Source organism: Mirounga angustirostris, unplaced genomic scaffold (genome assembly GCF_029215605.1).
Source record: "Mirounga angustirostris isolate CCGP_5_RB_7025 unplaced genomic scaffold, mMirAng1.0.hap1 SCAF_4, whole genome shotgun sequence".
NCBI classification, from domain to species: domain Eukaryota; kingdom Metazoa; phylum Chordata; class Mammalia; order Carnivora; family Phocidae; genus Mirounga; species Mirounga angustirostris.
In genome coordinates this window covers 157,266,241-157,282,883 of record NW_026991712.1, presented here as the reverse complement: position 1 = coordinate 157,282,883, position 16,643 = coordinate 157,266,241, and the positions used below count along the sequence as shown (strand labels likewise).

Below are 16,643 nucleotides of genomic sequence, written 5' to 3'. Positions count from 1 at the left end.
ATTTTTTCAGCAATGTTTTGTAGTTTTCATTGTACAAGTCTTTCACCTCCTTGGTTAGGTTAATTCCTAACATTTTATTTTTTTTGATGCTATTATAAATGGAAGTGTTTTTGTAATTTCTTTTTTAGATTGCTTGTTGTTAGTGTGTAGAAGTGTGACTGAATTTTGTGTGTTGATTTTGTATCTTGTTACTCAGCAAATTCACTTATTATGTCTGTTTGTAGAATCTTTAAGATTTTCTACATGTAAGATAATTCATCTGCAAATAGAGATAATTTTACTTCTTCTTGTCTAATTTGGATGTCTTTTTTTTTCCTTGCTTAATTGCTGACTCAAATTTCCAATACTATGTTGAATAGAAGTGGTGAAAGCTTTGTTCCTGATCTTATAGGAAAAGCTTTCAATCCCTGACCATTGAATATGATGCTCACTGTGGGTTTCTTATAAATCTCTTATTATGTTGAGGTAGTTTTCTTCTATTCCTGGTTTATTTCATGTATTTTTAATCATGAAAGGGCATTGGATCCTGTCAAATGCATTTTCTGCATCATTGAGATGATCATGTCAATGTTCCCTCATACTTTTTTTTTTTTTTAAGATTTATTTGACAGAGAGAGACACAGCGAGAGAGGGAACACAAGCAGGGGGAGTGGGAGAGGGAGAAGCAGGCTTCCCGCCGAGCAGGGAGCCTGACACGGGGCTCGATCCCAGTACCCTGGGACCATGACCCGAGCCGAAGGCAGGCGCCCAACGACTGAGCCACCCAGGTGCCCCTGTTCCCTCATACTTTTAATGTGGTGTATTACATTGATCAATTTCTGTATGTTGAACCATACTTAAATTTCAGGAATAAATTTCATCTGGTCATGGTGTATAACCCTTCTAATATGGTGTTAAATTCATTTTGATAATATTTTGTTGAGAATTTTTACATCAGTGCTCATAAAGGATACTGGTCCGTGTTTTTTTCTTCCTTTTTGTATCTTTGTCTGACTTTCATGTCAGGGTCAGCTGGCCTCACAGGATTGAGTTAGAAAGTGTTTCTTCCCTTTCAAGTTTTGGGAAAAGTTTGAGAAGGATTGGTGTTCGTTCTTTTTTGAATGTTTGGTAGAATTTACCAGTGAAGCCATCACGCCTGGGCTTTTCTTTGTACCTGAGCTTTTTGATTACTGAGTCAGTATCCTACTAGTTATAGATCTATTCAAATTTTCTGTTTCTTTATGATTCAGTCTTTGTTGTGTTTTTTTTTTTAAGATTTTATTTATTTATTTGCCAGAGAGAGAGAGAGCACAAGCAGGGGGAGCAGCAGGCAGAGGGAGAAGCAGGCTCCCCACTGAGCAGGGAGCCCAATATGGGACTCGATCCCAGGACCCTGTGATGATCACCTGAGCTGAAGGCAGACGCTTAACTGACTGAGCCACCGAGGTATCCCTGATCTTCATTGGTTTTGTGTTTCTAGGAATTTGTCCATTTCATGTAGGTTATCCAGTTTATTGGTGTACAATTGTTCAAAGTACTTTCTTCTATGCTTTTTTTATGTGTAAAATACATAGGAATGTACCCTCAACTTTTATGTTAGTAATTTGAGTCTTCTCTTTTTTTCTTATTCATTCTAGCTAAAGGTTTGTCAATTTTGTTGATCTTTTCAAAGAACCAGTTTCTGGTTTCACTGATTTTCTATATTTTTCTATATTTTATCTGTGCTGTAACTCTTATTATTTCTTTCTGCTGTGTTTGGATTTAGTTTGTTGTTCTTTTTATACTTCTTTAAATTAAAAAGTTAGGTTGTTGATTTCAGATCTTTCTCATTCTTTTTTTTTTTTTTAAGATTTTATTTATTTATTTGACAGAAAGATAGAGTGAAGCACAAGTAGGCAGAGAGGCAGGCAGAGGGAGAAGGAGAAGCAGGTTTTCCTCTTAGCAGGGAGCCCGATGTGGGGCTTGATCCCAGGACCCTGGGATCATGACCTAAGCCAAAGGCAGATGCTTAACCGACTGAGCCACCCAGGCACCCCAGATCTTTCTCATTCTTTAATGTAAGCATTTATACCTATAAATTTCCCCCTTAGCACATATTTCATTACATCCCATAAGTTTTGATATGTTGTAGTTTCATGTTTCATTTTCACTCATCTCTAGAAATTTCCTGATTTCTCTTGTGATTTGTTCTTTGATCCATTTGTTGTTTAAGAGTATGTTGTTTAATTTCCACATATATGTGAAATTTTCAGTTTTCCTTGTAATTAATATCTGTCTCCATCCAACTGTGGTTGGAGAAGATACTTTGTATGATATCTGTCTTTTAAAATCTACTAAGACTCAGTCTGTGGCCTGAAATGTGGTCTATCCTGGAGAATGTCCTGTGTGCACTTGGGAAGAGTCAGTATTTTGTTGTCATTGAGTAGAGTGTCCTATATATGTCTTTTAGATATTGTTGCTTTATTGTGTTGTTCAAGTCCTCTATTTCCTTACTTATCCTATATCTGACTGTTTATCCATTATTGAAAGTGGGGTATTGAAGTCTCCAATTCTTATTGTAGAAATGTCTATGTCTTCTTTCAATTTAACCAATTTTTGCCTTATATATTTTGGTTGGTGATTAGGTGCTATTATATCTTATCGTTGTGTCAAACCTATTATTAACATATAATGCCCTTCTTTGTCTCTTGTAATATTTCTTGATTTAAAGTCTATTTTGTCTGACATTAGTTTAACTAGCCCCATCCTCTTTTGGTTACTAAATCCTTTTGCTTGCACCCTCTTTGCATCTTTGGATCTAAAGTGAATCTTCTGTGGACAGTATAAGGTTAGATCATGTTGTGTTTTTATCCATGATGCCAATGTGTGTCTTTTGATCAGAGAGATTAAGTACCTTACATTTAAAGTAATTATTAAAGTAGGTCTTCTGTCATTTTGTCATTTGTTTCTATGTACCTTATAGCTTTTTGTCTCCCTCATTTCCTGCTTAAGTGTCTCTCTTGTGTGTAGTTGATTTTTTTGGTAATAAAACATTTTAATTACTTTTCATTCCCTTTTGAGTATATTCTTTAACTATTTTCTTTGCAGTTACCATAGGGATTACATTTAACATGCTAAAATTATAATACTTCACCTTGAATTTATGCCAGCTCAACTTTAATAATATGCAAAAACTCTGCTCATTTACAGCTCTGTTCTCAGAAATTGACATCACAAAATTACATCTTTATATATTGTGTATCCAAAAACATGAATTAATAATTGCTTTTTAAAAATGTATTAGTCTCTTAAATTATGTAGAAACCGAATTATGGAATTAGAATGAAAGTTCCAATAATACTAGATTTTAGGCTAATAATAATTTTTAAAGCAATATATCAATCTCTTAAGTCATGTAGAGAACCAAAATGGGAGTTTTAAACCACTGTCACTATAACACTAGATTTTATCATTGCCCATGTATTTATGTTTATCTCTTCATATGGCTTTGAGTTACTATCTGGTATCTTTTCATTTCAACCTACAGGACTCCTTTTAGGATTTCTCACGGGGTGGGTCTAGTAGTGACAAACTCCCTCAGTTTTTGTTCATCTGTGAATGTCTTAATTTCATCCTCACTCCTGAAAGGACAGTTTTGCTGGATATAGAATTCTTGGCTGACAGTTTTTTTCTTTTAGCATTTTAAATATATCAGCCCACTGCCTTCTGGCCTCCAAAGTTTCTGATGAGAAATCTGCTCATAATCTTACTGAGGATCTCCTGTAAGTGACAAGTCACTTCTCTCTTGCTGCATTCAAGCTTATCTCTTTATCTTTGGCTTTCAGTGGCCAGATTATAGTGTGTCTCAGTGTGGGTCTCTTTGATTTCATTCTTCTTGCAGTTCAGTGAGCTTCTTGGATGTTTATATTCATGTCTTTAAACAAATGATCATTTTCTTTTGTCTTTGTTGGTGACCATGACTGTGGCCCATTCCTTGTTCTGTCACCTATATATCCACTGGGAGGAGGCTGATCTGGGATGCAGGCACCAAGACAAACCTAGAATTGCAGGAGAGTTATTGGGGGTGGTACCTGAGAAGGATCAAGGGAAGGACAGCCATGGGCTAGCAAAGCCTTTAGATCATGATGCAGGTCTGATATCTGTTAAAGAGGGAGAAGGAAGGAAGATTGGATAGGAAGAGCCTCAGACTGTGGTGTAGTTCTGAGGAGTCTCATTCAGACCAGCAGGGCTTTGGCACAGTGATAACCTGTGAAGGAATCCCACATTAACCAGAAATGGCCAGGACTTAATATCCCCACCATGCTCAGTCGTTCATTGGAGGCTGCCTGGGAAGAGCGTGCCAAGTTCTTTCCTGAAGGGAGAGAGACGTACCAGTGGTGCACTGCCATGTGGCCCTCTGTATCACAGAATTCTTAACAGTAGAAAAGATCCTTGTAGAGTAACTGGCTAATCCACCTCCCTCTATGATAGATGTCATCCATGACATTCTGAATAAATGAGTATATGTCATATTTTAAAACATGTTCAGAAAAGATCATACATATCCCTCTTATGTTTAATTTTAAATACCAGAAGATTTTTCTTTGTCTAATCTCAAACCTCTAGGCTGTGGTATAAACCAGTTTTCTTGATCTTGTCATGAAGACTTGCAATATGTGTGGACTTCTAAAATAATACTAAATAAATTTTTGCCTTCAAAGTTCTCTCTTGATCTTCTGTGAAGAAAAAGATTCAAGCTTTCTTGATCGAGTTTAGCAGCCAGGCAATGGTGATATCGCTAAGTATTTTTTTTTAAAGGTTTTTTTATTTATTCATTCGAGACACAGAGATACAGAGAGAGGGAGACAATATGAGCAGGGGGAGAAGCAGAGGGAGGGGGAGAAGCAGGCCCCCCGCTGAGCAGGGAGCCTGGTGCGGTGCTCAATCCCAGGACCCCAGGATCATGACCTGAACCGAAGGCAGACGCTTAACCATCTGAGCCACCCAGGCACCCCATTATCACTAAGTATTAACTAAAGAATCATTCTCAGCTGTGGAATTGAGTGAACTGAGTGCTGTAATCAGTAGGTTAGGAGTTTCAGATCTTGATGCAGGGCCATGCTCCCCTTGGCATGGATCTTCAGCTTTTATGTGAGTGTGTGGGTGCCTCATGCCATCATTCCCGGTCTCTTACTACTTTACTTTCTGTTCTCTACAAAAAGGAAGTAAGACGATGGAAACTAAGATTTCAGTGCCTACACAATGTTGTAATGACTCTGCTGTGGGTTTGATATAACCCATTTAATGTTAACATAAAATTGTGGGAGATAGGTGTCATTCACCCTGCTGCATAGGCGAGGAAACCAAGATCACAAATTCATAAATGTAAAGATTTCAAATTTCAACTGACTGCAACACCCATGTTTTTGCCACTATGATTTTCAAACTGTGTTTCAAGGATCCTTGATGTTCCACAGATGCAGAGTCCTAGGTCTTCTGCCTCCACATCAACCAGAGAAGCCTCTGTTTCTGGGCACCCTGTAGACAGTTTCCCCATAAGAATGTGTTTGAAAATAAATGGGAGGGGATGACCTTAAAAGGACAAATAATTTAGAAAACCAATCCCTTAAATTGTGCAGCCGCCTCAAGATAATGACCTGTATTTGTTACCCATTTCTATATGCAGACAGATTTACCATTAATTAGACCATCTTAATGCTGCTAACATGCATATTCTCAGAGAAAATGCTTAAAAAGAAGAAATGCTAGGTGTCTGATAGGAATGATAATAGCCGGGGCACCTGGGTGGCACAGTCGGTTCAGCATCTGCCTTCGGCTCAGGTCATGATCCCAGAGTCCTGGGATGGAGTCCCACATAGGGCACCCTGCTCAGCTCCCTCTGCCTGCCACTCCCCCTGCTTGTGCTCTCTCTCTTTGTCAAATAAATAAGTTAAATTAAATTAAAAAAGGAATAATTATAGCCACAATATATTGAGCATCTCTCATATGCCATGATCTGTTTACATAAATCTCAAGTAATCCCTGTAACAGCCCTCCCCAAGGTAAGTAAGGATATTCCCATTTCATAGTTGAGAGAACTTAAAGGGACTGGAACAAAGTGAGAGGCAGAGCTAGGAGTTGTTCCAGGTTTGTCTGGACTTAGAGCTGATTATGTACATCATATCAACTCTTTTTTTATGTTCAATTAGGCGACATGTAGTACATCAGTTTTTGATGTAGTGTTCAACAGTTCATTAGTTGCATATAACGCCCAGTGCTCGTCATGTCAGCTCTTACGAGGATTTATGGGGGGGGTTATATAGGGGATTAATTATACCTCATGGGGGTTACCACATGCTCCACACTGAGCACATAAATCGTGTCCACCTGGAGGTGATGACTGGGCATATTGCATCCATCCTCCCCAGTGCCCGCACCTGCCGTCCCCTGGCCTGTGTCTGTGAGAGGGCCCAGCATCGCGCAGGCATGTAGTGGGGGTGGCAGTGGCACTTGTCATCCTGTGCCCAGGAGGCACAGTTTGCTTCATAGCATGAGACGATCCCCACCTTTGGGGTAGTAGAACACTGAAAGTGGAAAATTCTGAGCTGTTACACCTTTCTCCAGAGTCGTTGGTGGTTAGCCCATGCCAATGAGGCAGTTCCCTAGCGAGTCTGGTAGTGCTTGCCTTTGCTTACTGCCGCCTGACAGGTGAGGTTGGCTCCCATCAGCTACCCAGAGCTCTCTCTATCCCACTGCTCATTCCTTACAGTATCCGCTGCCCCTCTGCCCCTCTGCTCTGTTTTTCTGTGTTAAACTTTGGTCGCCATGAAGTACATGAAGGACATACATTGCGTAAATGCATCACCATTTTTAGTATGCCGCAAATTATGTTAAATTTCATATATATATATATTCTTTTGAAAAGCTATCTTTTAAAAGTCATAGCATTAAAATACATGACATTCTTATACGAAGAAACACAAAGGAAAACACGAAATGAGGGGAGTTTTCATGTTTAAGAGTTGAAATGTTTCTCGCACTTTGCACTGAGGCATCTCAGGTGGTATAAAGGTGGAGCCAAGGACATTCTTGCCTTGGGTGCTGAATGCATCAGCATGTCATGTGTGGACATGCAGAAACATTCATCAGGGCAAAGCGGGGGCTGGTGAAGGGGAGAAGCTGCTCTGAGGAAAAAATATACCTTTTCCTATATCCTTGTCCAGTGCTGCTAGGAAGTCGACTTGATTCTTAACCAGGTCTTTTTTCTATACCCCAGACAGGAGGATTTGTAAAAGTTACACTGGGCGGGGTGGTTTCAGCATCCATTTTGCCAGTTGCCTGTCCCATTCTTTCCAATCCATCTCTTCCTATTTTATGAATATTAAACACAAGAAGGGTAAATTATTGATAATCGACTTTACTAAACTAATAAATTAATTTTTGAAAAACCTGTTGGTTAATTTAGTACATATCTGGCAGTAAATTATGAATCCAGAAGGACAAGCAAAGCCCCAGAATACTTTTCTCCAAAATGTAATTAGGTAAAACTCTTTGGTGGTTCAACCCTTTCCTCTTCAGCTAAAGTAAATGAATGTTTTTGTCTCTGAACTAAACTTAATTGAAGTTTCTGTTGAAACCTAATTCTAAATAAAAGTAATATCAGTGTTGGTGTCTTCTATTTCTAAATTACAACTAAATACTCAGAAGCTTCTTTTGCATATAGTTTTGTTACTGGGCCAATCTATAATAAAGTGTTACTTTTCAAAAGTGAAAAAAAAAGGTACATTAGCAGCTTAAATCAGGACAATGAGGATCCTGTAGTGTATTTTTCTAATACTTGGTTCCTTTGGTTCAGCTGCCAAACAGCAGTGAGGGCTCAAACACTTAATAAAGCAACTCTCCAAAGGATCCAAGACCAGACAAGAGGTGAAACTGGTTGGTACGGAAAGTTTTCAAGGTGTAGCTTCAGGGAAGGACGCTTAAGAACTATAGCTTATTTTTTCAGTATTTTTTAGAATAACACATGTATGTATGTATTTTAACTGATGATTTATTTGGATTAAGATTTCCCTCTTAGAGCCCGAGTTATCAGTAATATAGGAAAACACCAGAGAAACCTGTATGAAAAGTCAAGAGACAGTGCAAGTACAAGATTTGAATGAGTTAAGAAATAAAAAGGTAATTTTCAGTGAAAGCTGCTAATACAGGTGAGGCAGACTCCATAAGGATGCTTAAGAATAGCTGAATATAGGCAAAGAGAGAAAATACACCCCCAGGAGTGGTAAATCTATATCCTGTGATTGTGATCAGTGGTTACAGAAAGCCTTCCCAGGAGTAGTCAGTTAGGAAGGAGCCCACTGAAAATGTATTTTGGATAAACTAGTGTGTTGAAATTGTAAGGATGGTTTAAAGGTATTGCCTCACAACTGAGTAAATGTGAAAATTCAGAACCCAATAACATAAACTGCCATTTACAGAGCATTTGCCTACATGTGCGTAGGCATCATTATCCCTATTTTTCTGATGACGAAACTGAGCCTAAGTTAAGTAACGGGCTCAGTTTTCCACTATTGGTAAATAGAACAAAACCGGTAAGACTTTTTTCCCATGAATCATTCTTGGTTTCCCAAGTTGGAGAATAGAGAGCTATGAATTTCATGCTGCTCCCTGGCGGGCTGGTACAAACGAGCAGTTAGCTCACTGAACAGGTGTGCTCTGACTGTCAAGAAGGGTCTGCAGCTTGATGACAGTATTACGAGAATTGGCTCAGTTCTCAGTCTATAGCCACCAAATTCATTTTGGCCTCAATTTAATTTCCTAATAGGTTTTTGTAACAAGAGAAAATATACTTTGGCAAGTCTGAATAGAGTAGATATTAAAAGTAAGGACTTATTTTGAATCCCAGTGCTATGTGATCTTGGGAAAAATACCTAATATATCTGAGCCTCGCCTTCTCTGTAAAAAAAAAAAAAAAAAAAATATATATATATATATATATATATATATAGTAGTTCCAATTTCGTAGAGGTCCTGGGAAAACAAAATGAGATAATGCAAGTAAAGCATGTATCATGATGTCTGACACATGGCAAGCACTAACTAGTAGCTGCTCTCATTATTATTGCAATTATTATTATCAATTAATCTGGGAAGATTTTAACAAGACTTTATATTTGGTAGGTGCTCAACAAAATACATTCAAAATCTCACTTCATTCCTACTCTGATGGTTATAATGTATCTAGAACAAGTGTCAGCTCCGTTTTACAGTTGAGAAACAGGCTCAGAGAGAAAAATGTCTCTTACGAGCTATGGTACCATGAATTACTTTTCCCAGCTTCATATCTCCCCTAGATGACTATATAATTGAGTTAGATGGGAAATTATTATTATCAGAATTTATAAGAAACATGATTAAAGTATATAGAATTAATTATGTAAAATGCTTTTTGCAGATTTTGAAAATGAGCCAAGAAAAAATTGAAATATTTGAAAGTGAGTCATCAGAAGAAAGCAGAAGGCAATTGACATCTGATTTTAATATTATACAGAAGACTTTGAAAGTTGAAAGTGAGGTATTTTGCCACTTAGGATGTTATTTCCCTCTTTTTGCATTCCTACTTTAGGGATCTCATGTTACCATTTAGTTTGACTTTAAAATAAATCGTAGCTATAGAATGTGTGTTTCTGTTAGTAATAATGGGGTGAGTGTCCTTTCCACAAGCTGAGTTCCAGCACCAGGCAAAGAGGGGCCTTTAAGTAGCAGGTATTTGATTATTATGGTGGTCATAGAGTCATGGACTTGTCTCTCCTTTTAACTGCTTGTCCTACCATCTTGGAAAGATCTATCAGGAGACAACCAGCCTATATTTGGAAGAGAGACCTGGAAGTGAGTCCATGGAAGTCTAGATCACCAATTTAGAGGACGGTGACACTTATATCAGTTTGCAGGGTGGGTGACAGCCAGTGCATTGCCCCAAATCCCATCCTGATGACCTATAGAAATTTTCAATGCAATGAGGTAGGAAACTGATACCAGTTGACCTCTTCCTGTGGTTTTGGGTGGCCACTCTCTATTTTCTCTCCTTTTTGCCCAACGCCTTCCTCATCAACTCTCTCTTCCCCTTCTGATTTCAAGGCTTTGGGAAAATACCAAGTAACTCCTCTCCTAAAGTAAATTTCATATCACCTGTTCCCATCATAGGGCACCACAGATTCTCAGGTCCCAGTCGTCCACCAACCAAACTGTATATTCCATGTCATCAGTGTAGAAATTTGATAAGAATCTACATATAACTAAAGTGTTTGCTCTCACGGATATATAGCCTCTGAAAAATCAGAGGCTTAGAGGAAACCCTAGTTGATTAAGTCACTGAATATACATTATTAAGTAAGGCAGCATAATTTGTAGTTAAGAACACAGTTTGAAGTTGGTCAGACAGTTGAATCTCAGCTTTACCACTTCCTAGCTATGTGAATTTAGGCAGGCCACTTACACTCTCGGAGCCTGTTTCAGTAGCCCAGCTGCATGGGGTTGTCACAAAATTAAAGGCATGGTTGTTCTGTAAAAGGTAACTTTAAAAAAGATACATGTTAAAACAGGTAATATAACTAATGCAGGAGTTGCTGAAGAATTTACCTCTCTAGAAGCCTTGCTGAAAGTAGGAATGACTCTAGAAGCCCAGTGAGTGATAGAAACCAAGAATGCTCAGTTTAATTAATTGATTTAAGTAAACTTTAATTCCTAAAAAGTAGTTCTGCCAGAAGAATAAGTTGGAATATTTAAAACACAAAAAATATGTGAGTCATTTCAAAGATTCCTCTCTAAAAGTATTATACATTTTATGCAGAAAGTCTTATTTTATTTTACTAAATATCTCTATTTCTTAATCAGGGATTGCAAAAATCAAAGTCAGAACTTAGATGCCTTTATAACGAGATTCAAAGTCTTCCAGGGGCATCAAGAGACAGAAACTATTTTTTAATAGCATATAACCTGCTACAAAGAGAGAATTTTGAATTAGAAACAAAGGTGAGACTGAATTAATTATTTAAATGTTCAGTGTTTGATTTTATCTTTTATTAGGATAAGATAAAAGGAAATTAATTTTCAGAAAGAGATGACTTGGAAATTGGGGTTTCTTTTATTATTATAGAATAAATTGCCATTAGTGTAGGTTATAAGCCAAGCTGCATCTCAGAATAGACTTCAACCAGTACTTCACTCTTAGGATTACTCTGTGAATTTTTTACTTTAAATCAGTTTCCCAACAGCTTAATTTTTGGAGTACATATTATAATGTAAAAGGTTTACTTAAAAATAGAACTACCAAATGATCCAGCAATTCCACTCTCTGGGTATATGCCCAAAACAATTGAAAGCAGGGTCTTGAAGAGATAATTTGCACACCCATTTTCATAGCAGCATTATTCGCAATAGCTAAAATGTGGAAGTAACCCAAGTGTTCATTGATGGATGAATAGATAAGCAAATTGTGGCATGTACACACAATGGAAAGTTATTCAGCCTTAAAAAAGGAGGGAAATCCTGCAATATGCTACAACATGGATGAATCTTGAGGACATTATACTAAATGAAATAAGCCAATCGCAAAAACACAATACTATATGATTCCAATTATGTGAGGTACTTAGAGTAGTCAAAATCATAAAGACAAAAAGTGTAATGGTAGTTTCAGGGGCTGGGGGAGAGGTCGAGGGGGAGTTATTGTTTAATAGGTATAGAGTGTGTTTTATAAGATGAAAAGAGTTCTGGAGATAGATGATGGTAATGGTCACACAACCATGTAAATGTATTTAATACCACTGAACGGCACACTTAAGCGTGTAAGGCTAAGATGGTAAATTTTATGTTATGTGTATTTTACCACCACCCCCAAAATTCAAGACAAACAAAAGTTTACTTAAATGTCTTCATCCTTAAACCTTTGAATCAAAGCATTTTTTTTTCAGTTATACTGAAAATTAGGTTCATACTTAGAATTAGGAAAATGTTTAAATGTCCTGACCCTAATGTGTTCCCCAAGTATAAAAATGGCTGCCAGACCAGGGTTAGATGGAGAGGTTGCCTGCAGGGTGATTCCTGGAGTCCCACTTATCATTAACTACTCCTGGCTGAAAATTCTCTTCCTCAGTTACTCTTGGTCTTGATTAAAATGGTAGGAAGGAGTAAAGGCTTGAACACACAATTAAAATATATTGGGTTGTATTTCCATACCACATGTGAAATGGAGGACTAAGTCCAGGCCTCATTTACCCTCTCTGAAGTTGTTATCCTGAAAGCAGGGTACAAGTTGTTGAGGGATTGGGACATGGATCAAAATAGTATGTGACCTAAGGAGGGAAAGATCCAGGACATGGGTTTGCTACCTAGAAAGGTGGATACATGGGGCACATCCTATAACTAAGCTTTATTTGTGGGACCTCGTCAGCAAAGTGAGTTATCATCACACTGTACAATTAAAGGATTTTGTGTTATGAAATATCACTGGACAGCACAACACAGAAGAGGAACTGAGGCAACAGGAATATAATGTAAAAATGAGAGGTCCAGATCACTATCCTGGTAATCTGGCTCTCCCTTGTTCTCTCTTTTAAAAAACATTTTATTTTGAAATAATTTCAGACTTACAGAAAAGTTGCAAAAATAGTACAAAGAATTTCCATGTACCTTCACCCCTTCAGTATTAGTATGGTACCACATTTGCTTTATCACTCTCCCTCTCTCTCCCTTTCTCCAAAAATACCCTTCTTTAAAACCACAGATTTATGCATTCTTATGCCTATGGTAAAAACGGATTAGATTACATAACAACCCCAAAGTGTTAAGTTAAATTAGAAGAAGACTTCAAATAGGATGTCAATTTATATTATTTGTCAATAATTATTTAAGCATTTAATGGAATGTACTTTCTCATAATTATATATTAGAATATGCAAAATAGGATATTTGTCTTCTCACTTTACAGGTCTTGAAGCTTTCACAAGAATTTGAACAATTAAATCATTTTACTGTAGGGAGAAAAACTGCACCGACTAATTTAATTACAAGTGAAAATATCTGTAAAGATATATATAAAGATGTGTCTAAACTACCAATTTTGGAAGTAGAGATTCAAAGCCCAAAGGAAGAGAGAGAGGAAATCTGGTAAATTGAGAAAGTCCCATATCACATTAATTATTTGGGGGTACAATTACCCTATTTGGCTTGATCATTGTAAGAATTTGACATTAATTTCCAAATGATGTGAATAGAAAAATTAATTATAAGTAAGCATTCCCCCAAAGAGTTTGTCTTTTGATATATTATTACATTTTTAAACCTTTTCTTGCTTTTTAAAATAAATTCATGCTTTTTGTAGAAAATTTGGAAAGCATGGAAAAATAAAAGGAATGATAATAACCTATAGTTTCACCAGGGAAATTTGTTAATGTCCTAACTTAGACTATACTCTGCCAAGAGATTTTTTGCTGTTTTTATTTAACATTGTATCTGATGATCATTTTGATAATCTTTTCTTTCTTCCTTCCTTTCTTCCTTCCTTCCTTTCTTGTTAATCTTGCCCTCAAACTCTTGTATTTCTGCTTTTTCAACAGAAGTATCTTTCACAGAAACTTTTGAGACTTTTGGCTAATGCTTTTCTGCTTTGGCACAAAAACTAATAGATGCAATCAAATTTTGTCTGGGCAAAATCCTAGAACTAGATCATCAGAAGAAACAATAGATGGCAATTTTGACTTATATACTATATACTGAAGGATACATCATCAGTGAACTAGGAAAATATGGTCTAGGTGCAGCCAAAGTTCTATCTTTGTAAACATCTTAACGTAGAAGGAGGGTTTTTTGTTTTTCGGGGGTTTTTTGCTAGTTTTGGACTGCTGAATTTTATGCCTTCCTAAAAGTTGCTTTTAACTTTAGAGTGTGCTCTGAGTCCAAGATTCCCAATCATGAAACCAAGTTGCAGAAGTGGGAAAAGCATATTAGAGACGTGGTGGGGAACAGGCATGATAGTGGTCACAAGAGCGAAGAGCCGAGAAGGTCGGTCACAGCATATAGGTTTGCTATAGCGGAAAAAGGAAGTCTAGTTCTTGAGCATTAGAACGGTGTATTACCAGGTTTTTAAGGGAGATTGTTCTAGTATCTCTAGAAGAGATAAATTGAAGAAGAAAAACAGACCTATTAATCCAGATATGAACCACAGATGAAGAGATAGTGGCCTGATTGAGTAGGTGGCAATGGAGTTGAAGTGACCACTCTGAACATTTTTCAGAGAAGATGTTAACATTAATTATCAAAGCTGACAAAAATCCACCCAGCTGACTTGGGATCATTGGTAGGGATACTTGCCACAGGGAGCAAGGCTATGGCCTTAATTCCGTTAGAGGTGGGGAACCTTGCCATGATAAAGATACTGGACTTCTCTCTAAAGAGCTCCTTGCTGCCACCTGTTTCCATTACATGGTCCAAATTACTTCCCATCACTGAGACTGTGAGAAGTCTATGTATCTGCCCTATGCTTCCCTATCTCCTCTTTTTGGAATGTTTCCTCACTTACTTATCTCCTGTGCCCCACTTCACAGCCTCCATTTATCTCAGATCTATTACACAATCACATTTGACAGTAAAATTGTGTATCTACCATGTGCCAGGTACTATAGGGAGATACTAAGGATACAAAATAAGACATAGCTCCTACCTTCATGGTCCATATAGCCTGTGGGGGGAAGATAGACAATTAAACAAAGCAGTATTGGATACTATGGGAGCACAAAGGAGGTGCCCTGGTCCAGGCTAAGAAACCAGAAAATATTCTTAAAGGAAGTAACAGACTGAGTCCTGAAGTATAGATAACCCAGCGTCAAGCAAAAAGGTGAGGGAGTAATTTTCAGGGGGAATATAACATGTGCAAGAGAAGGCATGATTTGTTTGAGGAATTCAGTGACCTCGGTGCTGCTACAGCACAGAGCATGAAGAGAAGAAATGGGGAAGGAAATGATGAGAGTGAGGAAGTAGGCAGGGACCTGATCACGAGGGAACATGAGTACCCGCATGGGGACGTTTGTACAATAGGAAACTACCGCAGGGTTTAGTAACATGGAAGAGACCAAAACAGATTTGGCCTGCTGTGTGGATAATAGATTGTTAGTATAGGAATGAAGGTAATGAGACTAGTTCAGAGGCTGTTGCTACAATCTGGTGAGAGAGGATAGTGTTGGTGAGGATAGAGAAAAGTGAATGGAAATGGATCAACAGGACTTAGGGACTAATGAGTATAGGAAGTGAGGAAGACGGTATGGTAGGTGGGGACTTGGGTATTAGCAGAGGTTAAGGAAGACTTTCAAGTTTCTGGTTTGATGGTGTTATCCATTGAGTTAGGGAATGCAGTTTTGAGGGAAGTGGGAAAGGAGTGCAACTTTTGATACGTTGACTTTGAAGTGTCTTTAGAACAGCCATGCCAAGAGCGAAGCCTGGGCTGGAGGTAAGTTGAGAATCATCAATAAGTAGATGGTAGCAGAAGTCCTGTGATGGATGAGATGGTCCCGTAAGTTGCTTGATGAAGGTACCCAAAGGCAGAAATGTAAGGGAAGCCTCTCTATAAGAGACAGAAGGAATTACCCCTAATTTAATGTAGACAAAACAGCCAGAGAAGTAGAAGAAAAGTCAAGAGAGTATGTGTTACAGAAGCCAGATTAAAGAGTGTTTCAAGAAGAAAGAAATAGTAAATAGTGTCATGTGCTGCCAAGAAAATAAAGAACAAAAGGTGACTACTGAATTCAGGATTAAGAATGTGATTGAAGACTTTAGTAAGAGTTGTTCCAATGAAGGGCAAAAAACAAATGGCCTCCTAGATCGCATCTCATGGGATGGTAAATGGGAGTGAACTGAGGAATGAGTGGAATTTGAGGAAGTAAAAATGGTGAGTGTGGATGCTTTCCAAAAAGTTTGGTTATAAAGGAAAGAAGGGAATATGGAGCTGAGGTAAGAGGAAATGTGTTGTGTTTAACGACTGAGCCACCCAGGCACCCCAAAATGTGTTGTGTTTAAATGCTGAGAAAGAGACCCCAAATGGACAGGTTTAGTATTCCAAATACCAGAGGGGCACTAGCCTTAGGAGATGGGCCACCTGGTCCATTGTAACAGGAGGAAGAAAGGGAAGATGGACAGAGATCCAAGTGAGTTTTTAACTTGAGAGGAAATCAAAGTACTTGTTTGATAGTTTGTGTCCTCTGTGAAGTAGGAAAGAAAGTCATGTGCTGAAAGAGAGTAATAGAAATGTCAGAGTGAAAAAGTTTGAAATAATAACTGTGGCAATTGGAAAGGAAAGCTTACTAGGGAAGCCAGGTAGTGTTGAGGGCCCAGTTAAGGCTAGAGACTGTGACTTTATATGGCATTTGTCTTTGAGAATATGTGATGTGGGGGGCAACATTTAGTATAGGCATGAGAAGACAGTTGGATTTGTCCAGGCTAAGGTTTTGCCACGTGAATGCAGTGGAAGGACAATGGGGGGAAGAAAGCTGAACATTTTATTTAGACAGTGATTAAAATAATGAACACTAGGCTTGGGGTGTCTGGGTGGCTCAGCTCAGGTCTTGCTCTCAGGGTCATGAGGGGTTTTTTTGGTTTTTTTTTAAGATTTTATTTATTTGCGAGAGCGAGAATGA

General features: G+C 38.0%; 1 protein-coding gene across 1 annotated transcript in view; it reads left to right on the top strand.

The window, feature by feature from the left end:
- CCDC30 (coiled-coil domain containing 30) overlaps positions 1-16,643 on the top strand; it is a 121,668-nt gene that overhangs the window by 49,549 nt on the left and 55,476 nt on the right. Inside the window, 1 exon segment of the mRNA XM_064589322.1 lies at positions 9,413-9,532. Within this exon segment, the coding sequence (XP_064445392.1) occupies positions 9,413-9,532 (120 nt within the window).